Here is a 17,070-nt window from a genome sequence, read left to right on the forward strand (position 1 = left end):
TAGCCTAACAGTGGGCTTTTAAAGTACCAATAGAACCTTAGTACTGTACACGTCTTCCCTCAGATAAGGCACTAGTAAATTACATTGTTTGTGAAAGGGGATTGGACAGCTCATATGAATGGTGATGAGATACGGAGCCTTTCATCTTCACCTCACTGCTTCATGCCTTGTCCAGATCATCTGATGGCTATTCTGTGGCCTGTGTGCTATGAACTGAGGGTCTCAGTCTAGTTTGTAGTAGATGAGTCTCTACATCACAAAACTCAACAGAAATTGGCATTGAATGGCTCTCTCGTTACCAGTCTAACTGAGGACTGAATGCACTTGGACAATTAAATACCACCTCTCCCTATACAGGAGTGGCCAGGCAAGCTAAGGTTTATATATTGATGTCAATGTTGGTGGGGTAGAAGAAGCTTGCAGTGCCACGTTCTCTTCTGAAGCTAAAACACAGGCTTCAGTTTCCAGGACCATCAATGTTAAACTCTTTATGAGCACCAACATTTACTTTAAATAAAAGAGAATTGCTTGCCAAGTAGGATTGTCATTTACATTGTTGTTGTTTCTTCTGAATAGGGAAGCAATTGAAAAAGTTATATATTTTGAAAACTGAACTTAAGTTGACACCAATTATATCTCTTCATTTTAGGGTACAAGGATTTCACTCAGTGTGTTATAGTCCAGCTACATAGTTAGTGTAAAAAGCTTAACCAAGCTTTTAGAAATTCTTTTTGCCCTTGGTGAATAAATTAGTTGACCAGCAAGTAAAATATCATTCAATTTTTCATTATTAGTCACCATAGTAAAGGTAGGTGAATACATTTTGTGCTTTGGGTTGGTAAACATTCATGTCAGTTTTACAAGGCTGAATTAACCATTTAATTGCTGATAGAACAAACTGAGTGTAGGATTTGTTTTGCAGTCTCTGATGCAGATAAAAGCATTACTACAAATTGCTTGTAATGCATTTTTATGGATTCAAACTAGCACTGGTCAACAATTTTCTGTTGAAAAACTGTTTTTTGATGGAAAATTGGGTGTACCACTAAAAATGTTTAAGTGCCTGCTTTCCTCTGAAACTTTGACTTTTTGTTGAAAATCTGAATATCCAAAAACCGAAAACCCAAAGATTTCATTTTGGAAATACTGAAACATTTTGTTTCAACATTTCTGATTGAAATGAAAAGCTTTGACATTCCTGAATGGATATGTTTCTGTTTGGCTCAGTCTGAAATTAATCTGTGTCCTCCTGAGTAGCCACAGTACTTCATGGGAGTTGTAGTTCAGTGCTTCCTGTCACCATGCTCCTCCATGGACCAGCCCACTACAACTCTAGTCAAAATTATTATAAAAAATTAAGTTAATTGTGATGGATTCTGTGGTGGCTTCAATGCCACTCTGTTTATATTAAATCAGTGAATAGATATTTGTTGAAACCAGGACGGCAAACTGCTAATATAACTATTTTTTGTTTCTTTTTCAGATTTCACAAAACCACCACTAGCACCGAAACCAAAGATTATCAGTCATCTTTCTTCAGTGGCTGGATCCAAATTTCCTCTTTCATTGACAAGGCCTGATATTCTTCAGAATCCAAACTCTATGTCTAGGGGTCCAAAACCACCCATTGCTCCCAAGCCAAAACTCTCATCTGACACTGAGGGGAGATCCAGTGTTTATACCAACAATAACTTAAATAAATTCACAAATGGAAAACTGATATGTCCTGATGGAGAGCTGTATGAAGGAAATCAATGCAACACTGAGTGCTCAGAATCTGAGGCTGGTGATGAATACATTGTAGTTCCTGAAGCTCAGCTGACTGATAAAGACTGTGAAGACTTTGAACATGCTCATGACCAGTGTTTAGCGTCATCTGCAGAAAATGAGGTCTTAGAAACTCCAGAAGCAGCTGGGGAGGAAGATCATAGCACTGCTAATGACAAGGAGTTCTGTAATCCAGAAATAACTGAGGCCGAGGACAATGACTCTTCAGTTACTGTTGAACCAGTGGAACTGGACTCAGATGGGTCAACAGAAACTAGAGATGGTGACAGGTCTGAAGCACTTAGTCAAGTGTCTTCAGGAGCACCTGAAGTAGATGTTGTTTCAAAGAATATGGATGACGTGGACTGTGTAGATGACCCTAAAAACTATTTCAAAGGTGAGGCTGAGGAAACGTTTAATAACCTGGAGCTAGTAAAGGACAATAATGAATATAACCTTGAAACCTGTAAGATTTTGAATGGAGATGAGGACTTGAAGGGCAATATCTGTGCAGATATTATTCTAACACATTTACCTTTACATGAGCCAATACCAGCAGAGAATGATGAACTGCCACAAGCTTTAGAAGATGAGCTATCAAATGCTGATGCAGAAGTGAGTCCAGAGAATAATGGTGACATGGATGATAATGCAGCATTTGTACTGAGTACAGAAAAGGAATTAATATATGATGATTGTCCAAGTCCTGATACAATTCCTGATGATGCTGATGAAGAAGAAGAAGAAGAAACAGACATTGGGTTAGGACTGAAAGAAAATGAACCTGATGCAGAGGAGGGTTTGGGAGGTTCCATCAATGAAGCTGCAGCTGAAGAGGAAGAACTAGGTCCAGATAACGACAAAGAAACAAATGTGGAAAGGGAAGAGTATATAGATGATGGTTACCAAACCATTGAGATGAAGAGTGAGGAAGAAACATCAGAGACAACATGTGAGGCCAGAGAAGACTCTGAGAAAGAGGAAGAAGTGGTGAAGGCAGAGAATATAGATGATAGTTGTCTAATTATTCCTTTTGAGAGCAAATGCAATGAAGATGTCATTGACTCACCCCAAGAAAACTTAGGTGAGAATTTGCAACTGGGAAGGACTTATTTGAGTAATGATAGCCAGTTCTCTAGCACTCAAACTGATTGTGGGCCAGAGTTGGAAGTGGAATCTAAACCAAATATGTTTGTGGAAGATTGTGGTGACAATGAATGTGTCTTGGAAGAATCTGAATCAGATAAGCAAGTGCTTGAAGGCCACAAGGTCAGTCATAGTAGCTTTGAAGAAAGCTCCCCCAATCCACCTGAAAAAGCATCTGTTGAAGATAAATACCATACAATGGAAGAATTAGCTGGATGTAATCAAAGCACATTTAAAGCAGATTGTGATAGTGAACATGAATCTAGAGAGTATTTAGCAGTCCCTGAAGTGGTTGTTGTACCTGAGGAAGGAGAAACAACCAATGATTCTCTAGATGATCCTTATGTGTTGCCCTCTGAAAATACAACCCCTCATGCTAGAGAAATGGGGCAGACTGAATTAGGAGAAGATATTCCATGTGATTACAGCATACGAGAAGAACTAAATGTGGACACTGAAAACAACCTGCTATCCATAGATCGGAAAAGTATGGTCACTAGAACAAGGTCACTCTCTGGGAAAGTGCCTGGCTATGTGCCAGAAACTGTTCCAGAAGAAACTGGACCAGAAACAGATGTGCAGTCCTCACATGATGACTCTATGACTGAATATTTAACCAATAACTTACTGCCTTTGGAAGTAAAACCAATGGAAGTCAATAGAGTATTACCAGCCAAGTCAAGACGTTTTATTTTATACCCACGGTCTTATTCAGTAGAAGGGAGAGATATGCCAGTCTCTGTTTACAGAGAAACTGATGGCTCTACACTGGATGACAATAGAATAAAAAGGACAGAAGACAACCTCTCTTTGCCCTGTGTAATTGGTTCTTCAGGTAGCTTTTCGCAGAGAAATCACCTTTCATCCAGTGGTGTGTCCACCCCATCTTCAGTTGTTGATATACCACCTCCTTTTGAACTAGCCTGTATCACCAAAAAGCCAATCACTAAAAGTTCCCCTTCACTTTTAATAGAGAATGAATCTCCTGATAAGTACACGAAGAAAAAGAAATCATCTTTTAAGAGGTTCCTCACCCTAAAATTCAAGAAGAAGACAGAAAATAAGGTCCATGTGGATGTTAATGTTTCCTCTTCAAGGTCCTCTTCAGAGTCTAGCTATCATGGGCCTTCTAGGATTATGGAACTGGACAGACGGAGCTTGAGTAGTTCACCTCAGCTAAAGTCACATACTGGGAAGCTGCGAGCTTCTGAGTCTCCATCTACTGTTCTTTTCTACAAGGATGGTAAGAGAAAAGGGACACACAAAACCTTTAGCAGGAGTGTGTCAAGAGTGGAGTCCTTTGAGGATCGATCCAGACCTCCATTTATGCCACTCCCCTTAACTAAACCTAGGTCTATTTCATTCCCAAATGCTGATACTTCTGACTATGAGAACATTCCAGCTGTGAGCTCTGATTATGAAAATATACAAATTCCTCCTCGAAGACCAACCAGGGCAGGAACTTTTACAGAATTTTTTGAAGATCCCAGTAGGGCATTATCTGCTGCTAATGAGAATGACGGCTATGTGGATATGAGCAGCTTCACAGCCTTTGAGAACAAGCAGCAAACCACTGACCAGGAAACAGAAAGGTACTGTTATAAATTATTATGTAAGACCTGCTAGCCAAGACTTCCTCTGTTAGATGTCATAGGCAGATCCTCCGTTTTGCTTGGCTTATTCTCCTTTTTCAGACAATGCTTTCAAGAAAGAGTTTGGAAGAATACAAAATATACCATTATCAATGAAAAGACTCTAAATTAAGATGTATTGAAACTCTTTTTGTAATCACACACTAACAAGTCCAGTGGAATTGGATTATCATATCTGGGTAGAGGACATAAGTCAAACAAAGTTCATTTAAAAATAATCATTTTACTCTGGTGGATCTATTATTTTTAATGAGGAATGTTTCTGAATGGAATTTGAATGGAATTTATTACAGATACAATCTGCCTTACTACTGGGTCCTGGAATCTCTGCTTTCATTTAATCATTCTTGTCAATTTCCATATGCAGCATTGTGTATTTAATTTATCCTTTAAAATACAGCAATTAAATATGGACCAAAAAAATCTCAAGCAAGCCATGACCTAATTTAAATAGTCTATTAATTTAATAAATTGCTTAAACATTTCATTATGGACCCTTGGCAGCTTCTGACTTCTGAATGAATTACATAAATGGTTTGTCTGAAACTGCATGTATTGCATTGTGTGATTTTCAGCTCCACATTAACTATTCATTCACTTGCAAAAAACCAAAATGAACTGATCCAAACTCTCCTCTCAGTTACACTGGTGTATCTCCATTTAGAACAGTTTGTCTTTCCCCTGATATTCCACCATAACCTCCTTATTGTCATCTTATAATCATATTCTAGCTTGGAGCCAATGGGGTAGGACTAGTGTAAATGAGAAGGGAATTTGTCCCACTGGTTCCAGTTAGAACAGGAAACAGAGGAAACAAAAGAAAATCAACTGAGTGAAAAATCTGGGGTGAATGAAATGAATGAAAGTCTTCTAACCAAATTTTAAATGTAACTTTTTTGTTGTTCTTTCCCACCTGAGATGTTTCACACTCATGTTTCACATTTTCATGAAATGTGTATTTTTAAACATCCTCCTCCTGCACATTTTGCATGGGACAGGAAATCAAAGTATTAACTGCTTGGGGAAGCTCACGTTAGTCAGATCTCACTGACTAATGACACACTAGTCACTTTCCTTTCAGCAGCTCTGCTTCCATTGAGAAAACTGGCATTTGTTTTGAAACTGGCCATTTGTTTGTGTCAGTGACGTACCACCCATTTTGGGTTGTGCTTTTAGTTAAAAATATTGAACTACATAAATGGCTATGACTTAGACATATCTGTTGCCAGGGGAAAAGCCAACCAAAACTGGTTCAAGGAAGTCTCAAGGTCAAGGTTTGACCGTGATATTTCAGGTTGTTTGTTGTGTATGCTGTTTCTGCTGCTGGGGGAGAAATGAAAATTGGATATTCCTGAATAGCTCCTTTCTCAGTAGAAGGCTGTTTGGAGAGCAGAGATGTCTATGCTGCTGACAAGTTTATTGGGCTTCATTTGTATATTCAGTACTGTACAAAGCAGAAAAAGACCAGGCCTGAGAAGCTTATGATAAAAAATGGATAAACAATGTAGCTTAGTTACATAATGCACTGGATTAGAACAGAATAGTCTCATCTCACAACAGTGTAATTGTACATATTGTGTGTGTGTGTGTATATATATATATATGTATTGTGTATATATTATATCTGTGTGTGTGTGTGTGTGTGTGTGGTGTATGTATATATGTATAAAGACACACACAGAGATATTATATATATATATATATATACACACACACACACACAGATATTATACACATATATATTTATTGTTAAAATGGTGCTGCTTAAAATGGACTTCAAGGCATCTAGGCTTTAGAATATGGAATCATATAAGATGTAACCCTGCAACAGAAAGCCTCATAATGTTATTAACTTAAAATTCCTGAACTACTTGTATTATGATGCTTATTAACATCTGAGACCATGACTGCTTTGAGTTGTTCCCTTGTAACACATGTGGCACTTCCTGTCCTTGCTATATTCACCTGCATGGTATTGGTATCTAGTATCTGCTTTTATACCGGTGAAGGGCTACGTATTTGATGAATGAACCAGAGCAAATCTTCATTAAAGTTTCAATGAACAGAATTTGAAAATGATATAGGATTATAATGATCCAGAAACCAGCCCACTCCTAAAGCCTGTAATTGGGTGGGGGACGTTGAAACTGACAGATGAGAAGATTCACTTTTTAATTTTCGTGCTTAAAAGAAAAACCATGTGGACTAGATTTAAACCAATAATTTTTAATTAGATGCAATCAAATTTCTAGAAAGAGCTCAATAATGTAAGTATGCTAGAAATACATCTTATCTTACAATTACCATTGCAAGGCTAGTGTTTGGAATATTGCCCCCAGAGGGGCAGTTACTGTAGATCCCCCAAATTTAGCTATGTGGTATTAATAATTAAAATGCAACAATGTAGATGGTCATTAGCACTCTGCGCTGTGGGAAAAATTGGTAGCCACATGTGGAACCAGACTTTAGGCCCCACAAAACCCCTTAACTCTTCCTGATTTGGGCAGCCAAGAAGTGTAAATTTTAGCTTTCACTTAATTTAAAAAAGGAGGATTCTAGCCCTTTTCTTTTGCAGAGATGGCCTTGAAAATGTAAATGGATGTGAAATGATGGCTAGAGTTGAAAGGAACAGACAGCTGGGCTCCACATCTGCAGCAGGAAGCTGCTCTGACCTAAGCATCTCCTGGCCACCGACACACACATTTACAGCTAGTGTACTCAGTGCAGCTTCTCTGATGTCAATGGAGCTAAGCCTATGTACAACTAGCTGATGATATGGCCTGTTAAGGAAAATGAATAAATGAAGTTTGGGGTGTATCCCAAAGAATCATTTCATTAGCCAACAGGTGCTGCAAACACTCATTTCAGAAGCTGTCTTTGGTCACTATACTTCAGGAGAAACAGAAGGATGCCTTTGCCACAGTTTTTAGAGTGATGTTAAGGAGATGGTGCAGTTAAGCATCTGCCAGTACTGCATTTCCATCACAACCTTCCTGTTACCAGGGTTAATAACTTGGCTCTAACAAATTTGCTACACCTGAATAGTCCCTTTTGCTTCCGTGCTCAAAAAATTTGAAGAGAAGCAAAATGAAGATTTCAGCAGCCCCACAGCATGCTCTCCCCTTGTGGTTCAGACTTCCTGGGAGGGGGGTGAGCTGAGAAGACTGCTGTACCTCCTGGGTATTGTCCACCCAAAAGTCCACAGGGTTCCCACCCACAATAGTGATCCATTCTGCACAGAGTGACCTATAGTCAGAGGACTGGGGATAGTCAGCAGCAGGGACTATATGGGACTAGATTCCTGATGAAGTCCTGATGTTGTGGTGCTAAGTAGTCTGAGATGTGGTGTGGAGCCTCTGTGCAGATGCCACAAGGCCCATGGCATTTCCCAGTAGGTCTCAGAATATATGAGGGTTTAGTAAGCCAAGCACCAATCCTCTGATGGGACAGTTTGGAACAAAGTCCAGGTTCCTTTCTATAGGTGTCTTTATGGAAGAGAACAATCTGGTCACCCCTTTGGTCAGCTAACGGTATATTCCTCTCTCAGTGAACACATGCATGGGGGGGAGGAGGGAGCTCACAGAGTTTAAGCCTGGGAGTAAATCTATCCACAAGTCTTTAGGAAAAAGCTGGGGTCACAGGAAGGCTTGTGGGATTTGGCCTTTGATTTGGCCAATCCAGACTGGGCATTTGCTCAGTGATCAGCAAGCAACGTGTATGAGCTAAAATCTAAAGCATTTAAACTGGATACAATATTCAACTTTTCAAAGCACCTACAGCCCACGTGCAGTCTCATGCCTAGGAAAGAAATTTCATGTGGATTTTCCCCACAAATACTGACTGGACACAACACTGCCATGCAGTACTTTTGCCACAATAAGTACATACACAAAAGACACAAGGACTCTGTCAGATCAAGTAGGTCCAAAATCTAAATTTGTAAATTGCCAGATTACAGAGTTACATGCTAGACAGCTGTTATGGTCTATGCAGCACTAAAATTACATTTTTTTTAAAAAAAACAGATCTAGCGTTACATTGGAATAATTGGTTTTAACAGCTAAAAAGAACATGCAGTTTTTGATTTCTTCAACACTCATTCACTTCCATGGGAGATTCCCCCATCACCACACACTTTTTTTTTTTTAAATTATAAAGTGGATTTAGTAGTGGTGACAGGTACAGGATTGATAGCCCTGCAAAGTGAAGTCATCTAGCAAGAGACCAGGGGCATGATGGGCAGTGGAAATGCATGCTTCCCCCACTCCACCGAGATAGGGATAGGGATCACCAATGGGGTGAGAGAATATGTTTATTCCTCTGCCTCTGTGATGAATCTACCAACAGAGAGTCTAACCAATTAGTGCTACTGGTGGTGGTGGCTTGGGTGGTATGAACATTTGCCACTAGGAAGTGGAGTGAAACCATCATCTCCATTTCACATAGATCACTGAACAGCCATCAAATCGTTAGTCACAACTGTCTGGGGGCAGATTCCAATCTGCAAGCTAGGAGTGATCAGCTCCAGATCTCATTTGATCTCAAACCATCCAATAATATTTTTCCCCTTTCCCTTTTGTAATGAACACTAAAGAGGCTCAAAGAAAAGTCACACAAAAATATACTTAAAGGGTGAAATTCACCTAATTGAAGAGGGCCTGAATAACAGCCTATGCACCTTAAAATGCACCTAAAATAGGTAGGATTAATTTAAGCCACGGTGGTGAATTTCACCACAATAGCATTCAGGGCCTAATTTTGACCAATAAACAGGAAGCTGCATCCTCATCTCTCCCTGTTGTTCCTTGAAATTGTCAGCACATATGTTATAGAAGATAAAATCATTCTCTCTTCAGAGATTGAGTATGGTATCCAAGTGCAGTATCCTCAGGCTAAAGTGCAGGTAGAGAGATAATACATGCAATAGATGTTTCAGTGTAAGCGATGTACATTTTGAAACATCCAAACCAAGGAAAGAGTGATCAGTGTTTGTGCATGTAAGTGGAGCAAGAAACATGCTGGAATTTTATAGATCATTTGCCTAATAATAAATACATTGAATCACTATTGTTGATATATCATAGAGGTGCACAATATGTTAATGTATGTAACACACTCGAGAGCTTGTAAACAGAATGTTCTTAGAAAACATTTCACACGGACACTGTTGAGGCTGCCGGGCCAAAAATGTAGCTTGTCGCATACTCTCTTGCCAACCTGCTTATGCTTGGGACACCTCCTCCCCTGCTGCATTTGTTTAACTGATTGAATTTGTAGTAAGCAGGCATGTAAAGCTGGCATAAACAAGTGGGTAGGGAAGTACAGTGGTTATACACTGCAAAGCAGCCAGGTGTGGGTGCAGCTGTGAAGCTCCTGCTGATCGAAATTACTGGCTGGACTATGTAGCCCTAGAGGTCACTAACTTCAGAGAGGATGGCTCTGAGCGGCTTGTTGCTGTTAAAAGTGAATGTGGAGAACTTGTGGCAATTGTTAATAATTGAGGCTGGTTGTTTACTCTGGGGAAAAATGGCTTGCAACCTTAGATTTGTTCCTTAAAAGCTTAATTATGCTGATCTTTCCTGGAGCACACAGGGTAAAGATGTTCATCAAACATGTTTGGGGGGGATTTTCACTCCCCGTCCAATTGCAGGAGCAGAGGATATCTGTTAGCGTTAAGTGAGTGTACCTTGGGTTCTCCTTACTGTTGCCCAGCGCATGAGTATCCCATATCCACACTTATTATGACAGTGTGCAAGCACAGAGAGTCCTGTTCTAAAGAATGTACAGTGTAAACAGACAAGATAGACAAAGGGCAGGAGGAGCAAGAGAGAGGCAAAGTAATTTGCCCAAACTCATGCAGTAGGTGCATGGCCAAGCTGGGACTTGAACCCCAGTCTCTGTGTTTTAAAATGGAATTAGGACTAGTGACAGGTGCAGGATTGATAGCCCTGGAGAATGAAGCCCTGAGCAAGAGAACAGGGGCATGTAACCTACCCACTGCCTCCTCTCAGGTATGCAGTTGCCAGATGCTGCTATTGTCTCTGAGGTACCGCAGAAATTAATTCCAAGGAAAAAATCCTGGATCCCAGCATCAAGCCAAGTGTCTGGGCTGTTTCACTGGGGATCTCCACAGGGGTGGGAAGGAAAAAAGCCCTTCCTCTATGACAGCAGCACAGCTAATGTCCAGCCATTACTTCTGCCAGATGATTCCACACCAAAAAGAGACTAGCTAGTGGAGCTGTATAGCTGTGCATTCACTGGCAACTGCCCCACCTATATGGTGTGGTGCAAGAATTCTCCAGGGAACAGAGCTCTTTGGTGCACAAAGGGTGTGGACTACCCAAGGCTAGTCTGGCTCCTGTTGCCAGCTTTCTACCAAGCCAGGGTTCTCTGTGACTCTGGAGGAGGGGCAGGATTTGGCCAAAGAGAAATGATCAGGTCGTGGTAACGCTTTGCTGATCACAAAGGATCAAATCAGGGTAGGCCCCTTGGTAAATTAGTAGCAGATGGACTAAGCAGGTAATGCAACAGTCTAGCATTTGAAGGAGGCTTGTATGTGACTAGCAGAAGGAGAGAATCCCGTCAGCCACAGGTGACTCAAGGGATCAATTCTGACTCAACAAAAATGGGTGGTACTGTGTAACATGCTGCTGTTTCTTCTCTCAGACTTAGCTTGTTAGCTCTTTGGGCAGGGACCCTCTGTTTGTTTTGTAGTTGTACAGGGCCTAGCACAATGGGGTCCGAGGTGATACTGCAGTACTGACTGAGGGTCCTAGATGATACCACAGTACACATAAATACTACTACTACGACTAACACAGGAGAACTGAGAACGAGCAGAGAATGAGCAACCAGTGTGGGTGAAACATGATCTCTGTCACTGAAGGTGAAAACTGCCCAAATCTTGACTGAGCAGAGATAATGAAAGAGCAGTAACTCTGATCTCACAGGAAACCACCTGCCTTCTTTGTTACTATGGTTCACAATTCTGGTCAGAGCAAAGAGGGCAATAGTGGCAAATGAGAGGGGTAAAATCAGAGCTAGACAGTCAGAAGTCAAACTTCCAGCATGAAGGGCCTGCTACACACTCAGGAGCCCAGGGCCAAGCTTCCAGCAAAGAGAGAGAGAAATGGATGTCACGTCAAGGAGCTTGGGATTTGAGCTTTGTGAGTCACTTCCCCAGGAAGAATCAGCTCAGATATAGCATCTGGTTTCCAGGGTGGTCTTAAGTTTTCCAGCTGGTCAGGCTGGAGCATTAGGAAGCCAAGTGACTAAAGTTACATAAGGACACAGGGAGCCCAGCTAGAGCTTAAAGAAGGTTTGTTTGGTTTATGCCTTCCTTATTTTCCTACGTGCATTCTTTTCTGATTTGCGGGGGGAAGCTGGACATCATGCACCCTCAGCTCCAGCTCACCCCATCTCTTCCCTTCACCCTCATTTAAAATGTGAAGAGAAAAATTAAGCAGCCATTTTTGGAGAAAAGTCTCCCATGTTTTCCTCCCTTCTTTCTCAGAAAAAGCATTACCAGTAGGAAATTTTACCTATAAATAAACATAAACTAAGCCTATTTCTCTGCCTCTAGTCATCTGCTCTACCATCAAGATAGCTAGTGTGTGTCCATGCAGTGCTTGAAGAGAGTGGCCCAAAATGGAGGATGGTTTTTTATAGGGTAAGCCCTGCCCCTGGGTAGGGATTATGTTAATTAGGGGCTGGATTGCCTCTTTGAGAGGAATGGAGCTGGGATGCCCTAAGGCAGTTCCAGCCCTTAAATCAAAGTAGCTCACGTTAGGCTCTGCAGAAGGCTAAGCAAGGGGAAAACAAGGCATTTTAAGCTGCTCTAACCTGTTTTTAAAAATATACATTGTGCTTTTCCTGCATTCTTTCTTTCTGTGCTTTTTATAGCATGCTGCACATGCAGTGCTGTGCTGTGGCTATTCCAGCCCCATGGGATAGTTTACATCAGTTCAGGAGAGAAACCACCACCTCCAACATTTACTGTTTTCCAGCCCCCCCAGGAAGACTTATATTTTGGAGTAGGCACTTTGTAGGGTGGTGGTGCAGCACCTCAATGGGTCAGCCTGGCTGTCCTTATGCTGATCTTGGGACGATGGTTACACTCAAATCTCCCCCATTCTGTGCTCCATTGAGACTTCTCCAGGGCCAGTGCTCACTTTACCTTCTGGGGTGTCTTGAAGCAGGATGCTGCATACCAGCAAGAGCACAGGGGCAGGGCATGGAGAATGCAGGGCATGCAAGGATCCATTCGGTGGAAGGAAAGAAGGATGGGGAGGTGGGCTGGGTGCTGCCCTTAGCGTTAGGGAAGATGTTGGGTCAATCCCTTACCATGCTACTGGTTTCCTCTGTGATCTTAGGCGAGTTGCTTAGTCTCTCTGTGCTGCAGTTCCCAGCTGTAAAACAGAGGTAATGGTTCCCTAGTTCTCAGGGGTATCGTCAGGCTAAATAAATTACAGCATGGGAGGTGCCTGGATGCTAGGGTAATAGAAGACCAGTATCCTAAAGCGGCTTGTATCAGGTGGGCTACTGTTATGGTTGAGACTCTAGAGATCTGTGTTCAATTCCTCCCTCTACCTCAAAACTTCCTATGCAACTTTGCCCAAGACATGAGATCACTCCGTGCTTCAATTTCCCATCTGTAAAACCTCCATTAAGGTGGTGTGAGGGATAAGTTCATTAGTGTTTGTGAGATGGTCAGAAACTCAGAAAACACTCATGCCAGTCATATGTAATCCTTACTTTTATGCTACTTTGGAGCCCCAAAACATACAAAATATGGACAGGAAAGCCAGCATGGACCCTGCAAACCTGCTAGGACCAATGGATGCAAATATCACCAAAGTTGGGGCCTGTTGGGGGTCTGGGAATGGAAGAAGGTTCTGTAAACAGAGACTGTAGCTTATTGTGCTTCAAGGAAGGGAAGCAGGGTTTGGGGTTAGGTCCAGAGAGCTGTGAAGAAAGAGACAGATTTTCAGTTGGCATCAGTGGAGGGTGAGGATGCAAAGCAATGGAAGCAGGAGACTTCAGAAGTTTTAGATCATCCGCTGAACTTTTGGGGGTTCATCTGAACCAAACTTTTTGAGATTGCGAATTAGAACCCAGGTTTCCACTAACCATCAGACAACACACACAGCCTCTTATTTGAACACCTACCAACAGATATGGTCAGCTCTGAGATGAGTCACCACTTTCCTTCTGTTTGCTTTTGAGTTGTTTGAAATGCCACTGGGAGTTAGAATGTGATAGAATGAACGCAGGATTTCCAGCTGCTCAGCATGGAGAGCAGTCTGCATGGATAGAGAATCCCTCCGTATGCAGATATGGGCAGAAATCGTGCCTCAGCCTTGTACTGTTAACACCACTGAGGAATTGTCCTTCAAAGAAAAGAAGGACAAAGAAACAGGTCTTGAAAGCTGGTTGATGCTGTGGCTTCATAAAAGTGCCCATGGACCCAATTTCTGCTAGAAATATTACTCTTATCAGAAGTTCTGGAGAGCTCTGGGCAGTTTTAACAAGCTGCTCAGTTCCTGCTCTGAAATGCCTGGCATTTCTCATGACTCCTTTTGTAAAGTTTTCAATGCACCTGAGGCCACAGTTAGAAGTGAAGCGAATAGGAGAAGCGAATTTGACCATGGGTAAAAAAGCAATGAAGAAAGTGCGGAGGTCTGGGTTGCCTTTTCATTCTCTCTTCTATAACAAAATTCAACTTTATTTTGCACATCTGCCTTATAAACTTTAGCCCCAAATCCCAGTTAAAAAATGCCCATAAGGATTTATATAACAGCAGGAAGGATGAAATTAGGTAGAATAGCCATTTTGTCCAGATAGGCTATGATTCTGCCCAGCACAAATGTGGAACATTGTGCCTATAATACCCAGCTATCCTATAGTACCTTTCATCAACAGATCTTAAAGCACTTTACAAAGGAGGTCAGCTTTGTAATCCCAGTTTTACAGATGGAAAAGTTGAGGCACAGCAACAGATTCAATTTACTCTACAGGCTAATGAAAGAGTTAGGGCTAGAACTCAGATTTCCAAGCCCCATGGCTCATGACTGTTCTAATAGGCCACACAACCTCTTGGGGAAACACATGCTAAAAATGATAAGCATGACATAGAGATCAGGGAACCTTTAGGCTGCAGCACTGAGAATGCAGCTGTATGGACATCAAGTTACCCCTGTCTAGCAAACACAAGGACCATGAGGGGAGCAAAGAGCTATGTGCCCCTTATTCTTAGCGTGATAGGGGTGGTCTTTAAGCCCCACTTTCCTGAGATGCCTCCATGTTCCATTCACACTGTGCTTTTTTTTTTTTTTAAATTCTGTACTCTTGTGAGTCAGGGAGGGACATGAGACTTACCATGAGTAAGTGCAGATAGCGTTCCCCGTGGTGGCCTGATTTTCGAGGTGCAGAGCAACATTGATTTCAGTGGGATTTCTTGGTACCTCTAATGTTTGACCTTACTTTCACCCACCCCAGCCTTGAGCACCCTCCTGCTCGGTGCACACAGACCTGCACAGTCCAGGCCACAGTGGCTTTTGTTACAGATTTATGGCAATAAAAGGCTATGGGAGTTTGCGTCTGGTAGGTGTCTTGATCCAGCTGAATTCAATAATATGGCCTACACTTGATGCTAAATTATCTTTTAATCTCCAATCTGGATTTGTAAGGAAAATAGTTCATTTCCAGTGTGCACAGCAGCAAGTGACAGCAGTTAAGTCATTGCAGAAGCCAAATACAGAATATGAAGGTAGAGGACCTTTGCTCAGGGAAGCCACAATCTTGGATGGTTATCGAGGGGGTATACACTAGTTAGATGTGTGCAAACCACATAATGTATTGAATGGATTAAAGGTAATAAAATAATGCATTTGTTCATATTTTCCCCCCAATGGGTCAATAAGAATGCCCGAGCCTGACACAGTGTGGAGAAGTGCTGTGCAAGCTTCCCACATGCAGCCAACGCATCTCACTCTTGCATAGCAGCATCCCCTGCTATTCCAGTCTAGGGCTCCTCACACATAGCTCTGCTGATGCATCTCAATTACCCTTTGCAGCACTGCCTCCTATTCCAGTCCTGGGCTACTACGTACAGTTATGCTAATTTAGCTTAGGCCTGACCTATAGCCGCCCACCCAGATATGCCAAACCTTGACTTGCCACACACAGCTCTGTCAATGCATCATAATGCTGCTATGTAACTTCCCCTACAATTCCAGTCCTGGACTCTCCACACACACAGCTTAAGCAATACCCCTGAATAGTATCCCCTCCTATTCCAGTCTTGTATGCTGGTTAGAATGTGAAAAAGTACCCATTAGGAAATACAGCAAGCAATTTAGGACAGAATTTATATACAGATGGTTGAAAAAGAGTTGGGAAATAATCTAAATGTTGTCTTTCATATCTAGCCTGACTAGAGGTTTGGGTAAAAAATTATATACCCTTTAGGGCTGAGATTTTCAAAGCTACCTTGGGTTTTGGACACCCAGGTCCCATTCATTTTCACCACAGGATCTGCATGCAGCATGCCTCATGCACAGTAATGAATCTATTCTCACACATGCCCCTGTGAGGTGGGGAACTGAAGTACAAAGGGATCAAGTGCCGTGCCCAAGGTCATTCAGGAAGTAGATGACAGAAAGTCTGATCCTGCATCATTAAGGTCATTGGGAGTTTTGCCATTGATACCAATAGATGTTGGATCGAGCCAAGAGTGAGGGCATCTAGTCTTCCTCAGTTGTAAAGATGGTTGACCAGATTCGGCCCTGGTGTAACTCCAAAGCGCTCTATATGGTCCAGTGCTGCAATTTAAGACCTCAAGGTTGTAGTGTGGTGTAAGGACAGAGGGAATAAATATGCAACATATATACATGAAATTAACAATTAACATATGCCAAAAGTTTCCACCAATAGAATACACTGTTAGGGCATAATCATAATTAATAATAGTTAATCATTATTAATACCATACATTCCCATAGGCCCTTCCATCCAAATGCTTTTCACAGAATGTACAGGAATTGCTTAAGCCACTGGGTGCCACGGGGTTGGTCTGTGTGGCCGGGTCTGCTCTGCCCCATAAAAAGAAGTTTGTGTTCTTTTAGCTCAATGTAGTACATCAAACTCATACAGTTGTAATGAGAGGTACCAGCACATAATCCAGGGATTACGGTCTTTCATGGCATTCACCCACTGAAGGGGTGCATGATCCATCACAAGATGGAATGGCTGTCCCCATAGCTAACAATCGAGTGCTTCAATGGCCCACTTCACTGCCAAGGCCTCTTTTGATTACTGAGTACGCCACTTCCTGGGGAAACAATTTCCAGCTGAGGTAAAAGATTGGGTGTTCTTCTCCCTCCACTCCTTGGGACAACACTACTCCAAGACAATAGCAGAGGCATCTGTCTGCAGGACAAAAGGCTTAAAAAAAGTTAGGGTGGAACAAGACAGGCTTCCAAGTCAGTTGATCTTTCAGTTTCTT

General features: G+C 41.8%; 1 protein-coding gene across 1 annotated transcript in view; it reads left to right on the top strand.

Annotated features, from left to right (window-relative positions):
- Positions 1-17,070, top strand: part of FGD5 (FYVE, RhoGEF and PH domain containing 5) — a 147,582-nt gene that overhangs the window by 12,814 nt on the left and 117,698 nt on the right. The window contains exon 2 of the mRNA XM_067544345.1: positions 1,484-4,505. Coding sequence (XP_067400446.1) covers positions 1,484-4,505 — 3,022 coding nt within the window. The remainder of the gene's footprint in view (positions 1-1,483; positions 4,506-17,070) is intronic.

Source organism: Emydura macquarii, unplaced genomic scaffold, assembly GCF_026122565.2.
Source record: "Emydura macquarii macquarii isolate MOO-44397 ecotype Brisbane River unplaced genomic scaffold, CSIRO-AGI_Emac_v2 contig_968, whole genome shotgun sequence".
Lineage (NCBI taxonomy): Eukaryota > Metazoa > Chordata > Testudines > Chelidae > Emydura > Emydura macquarii.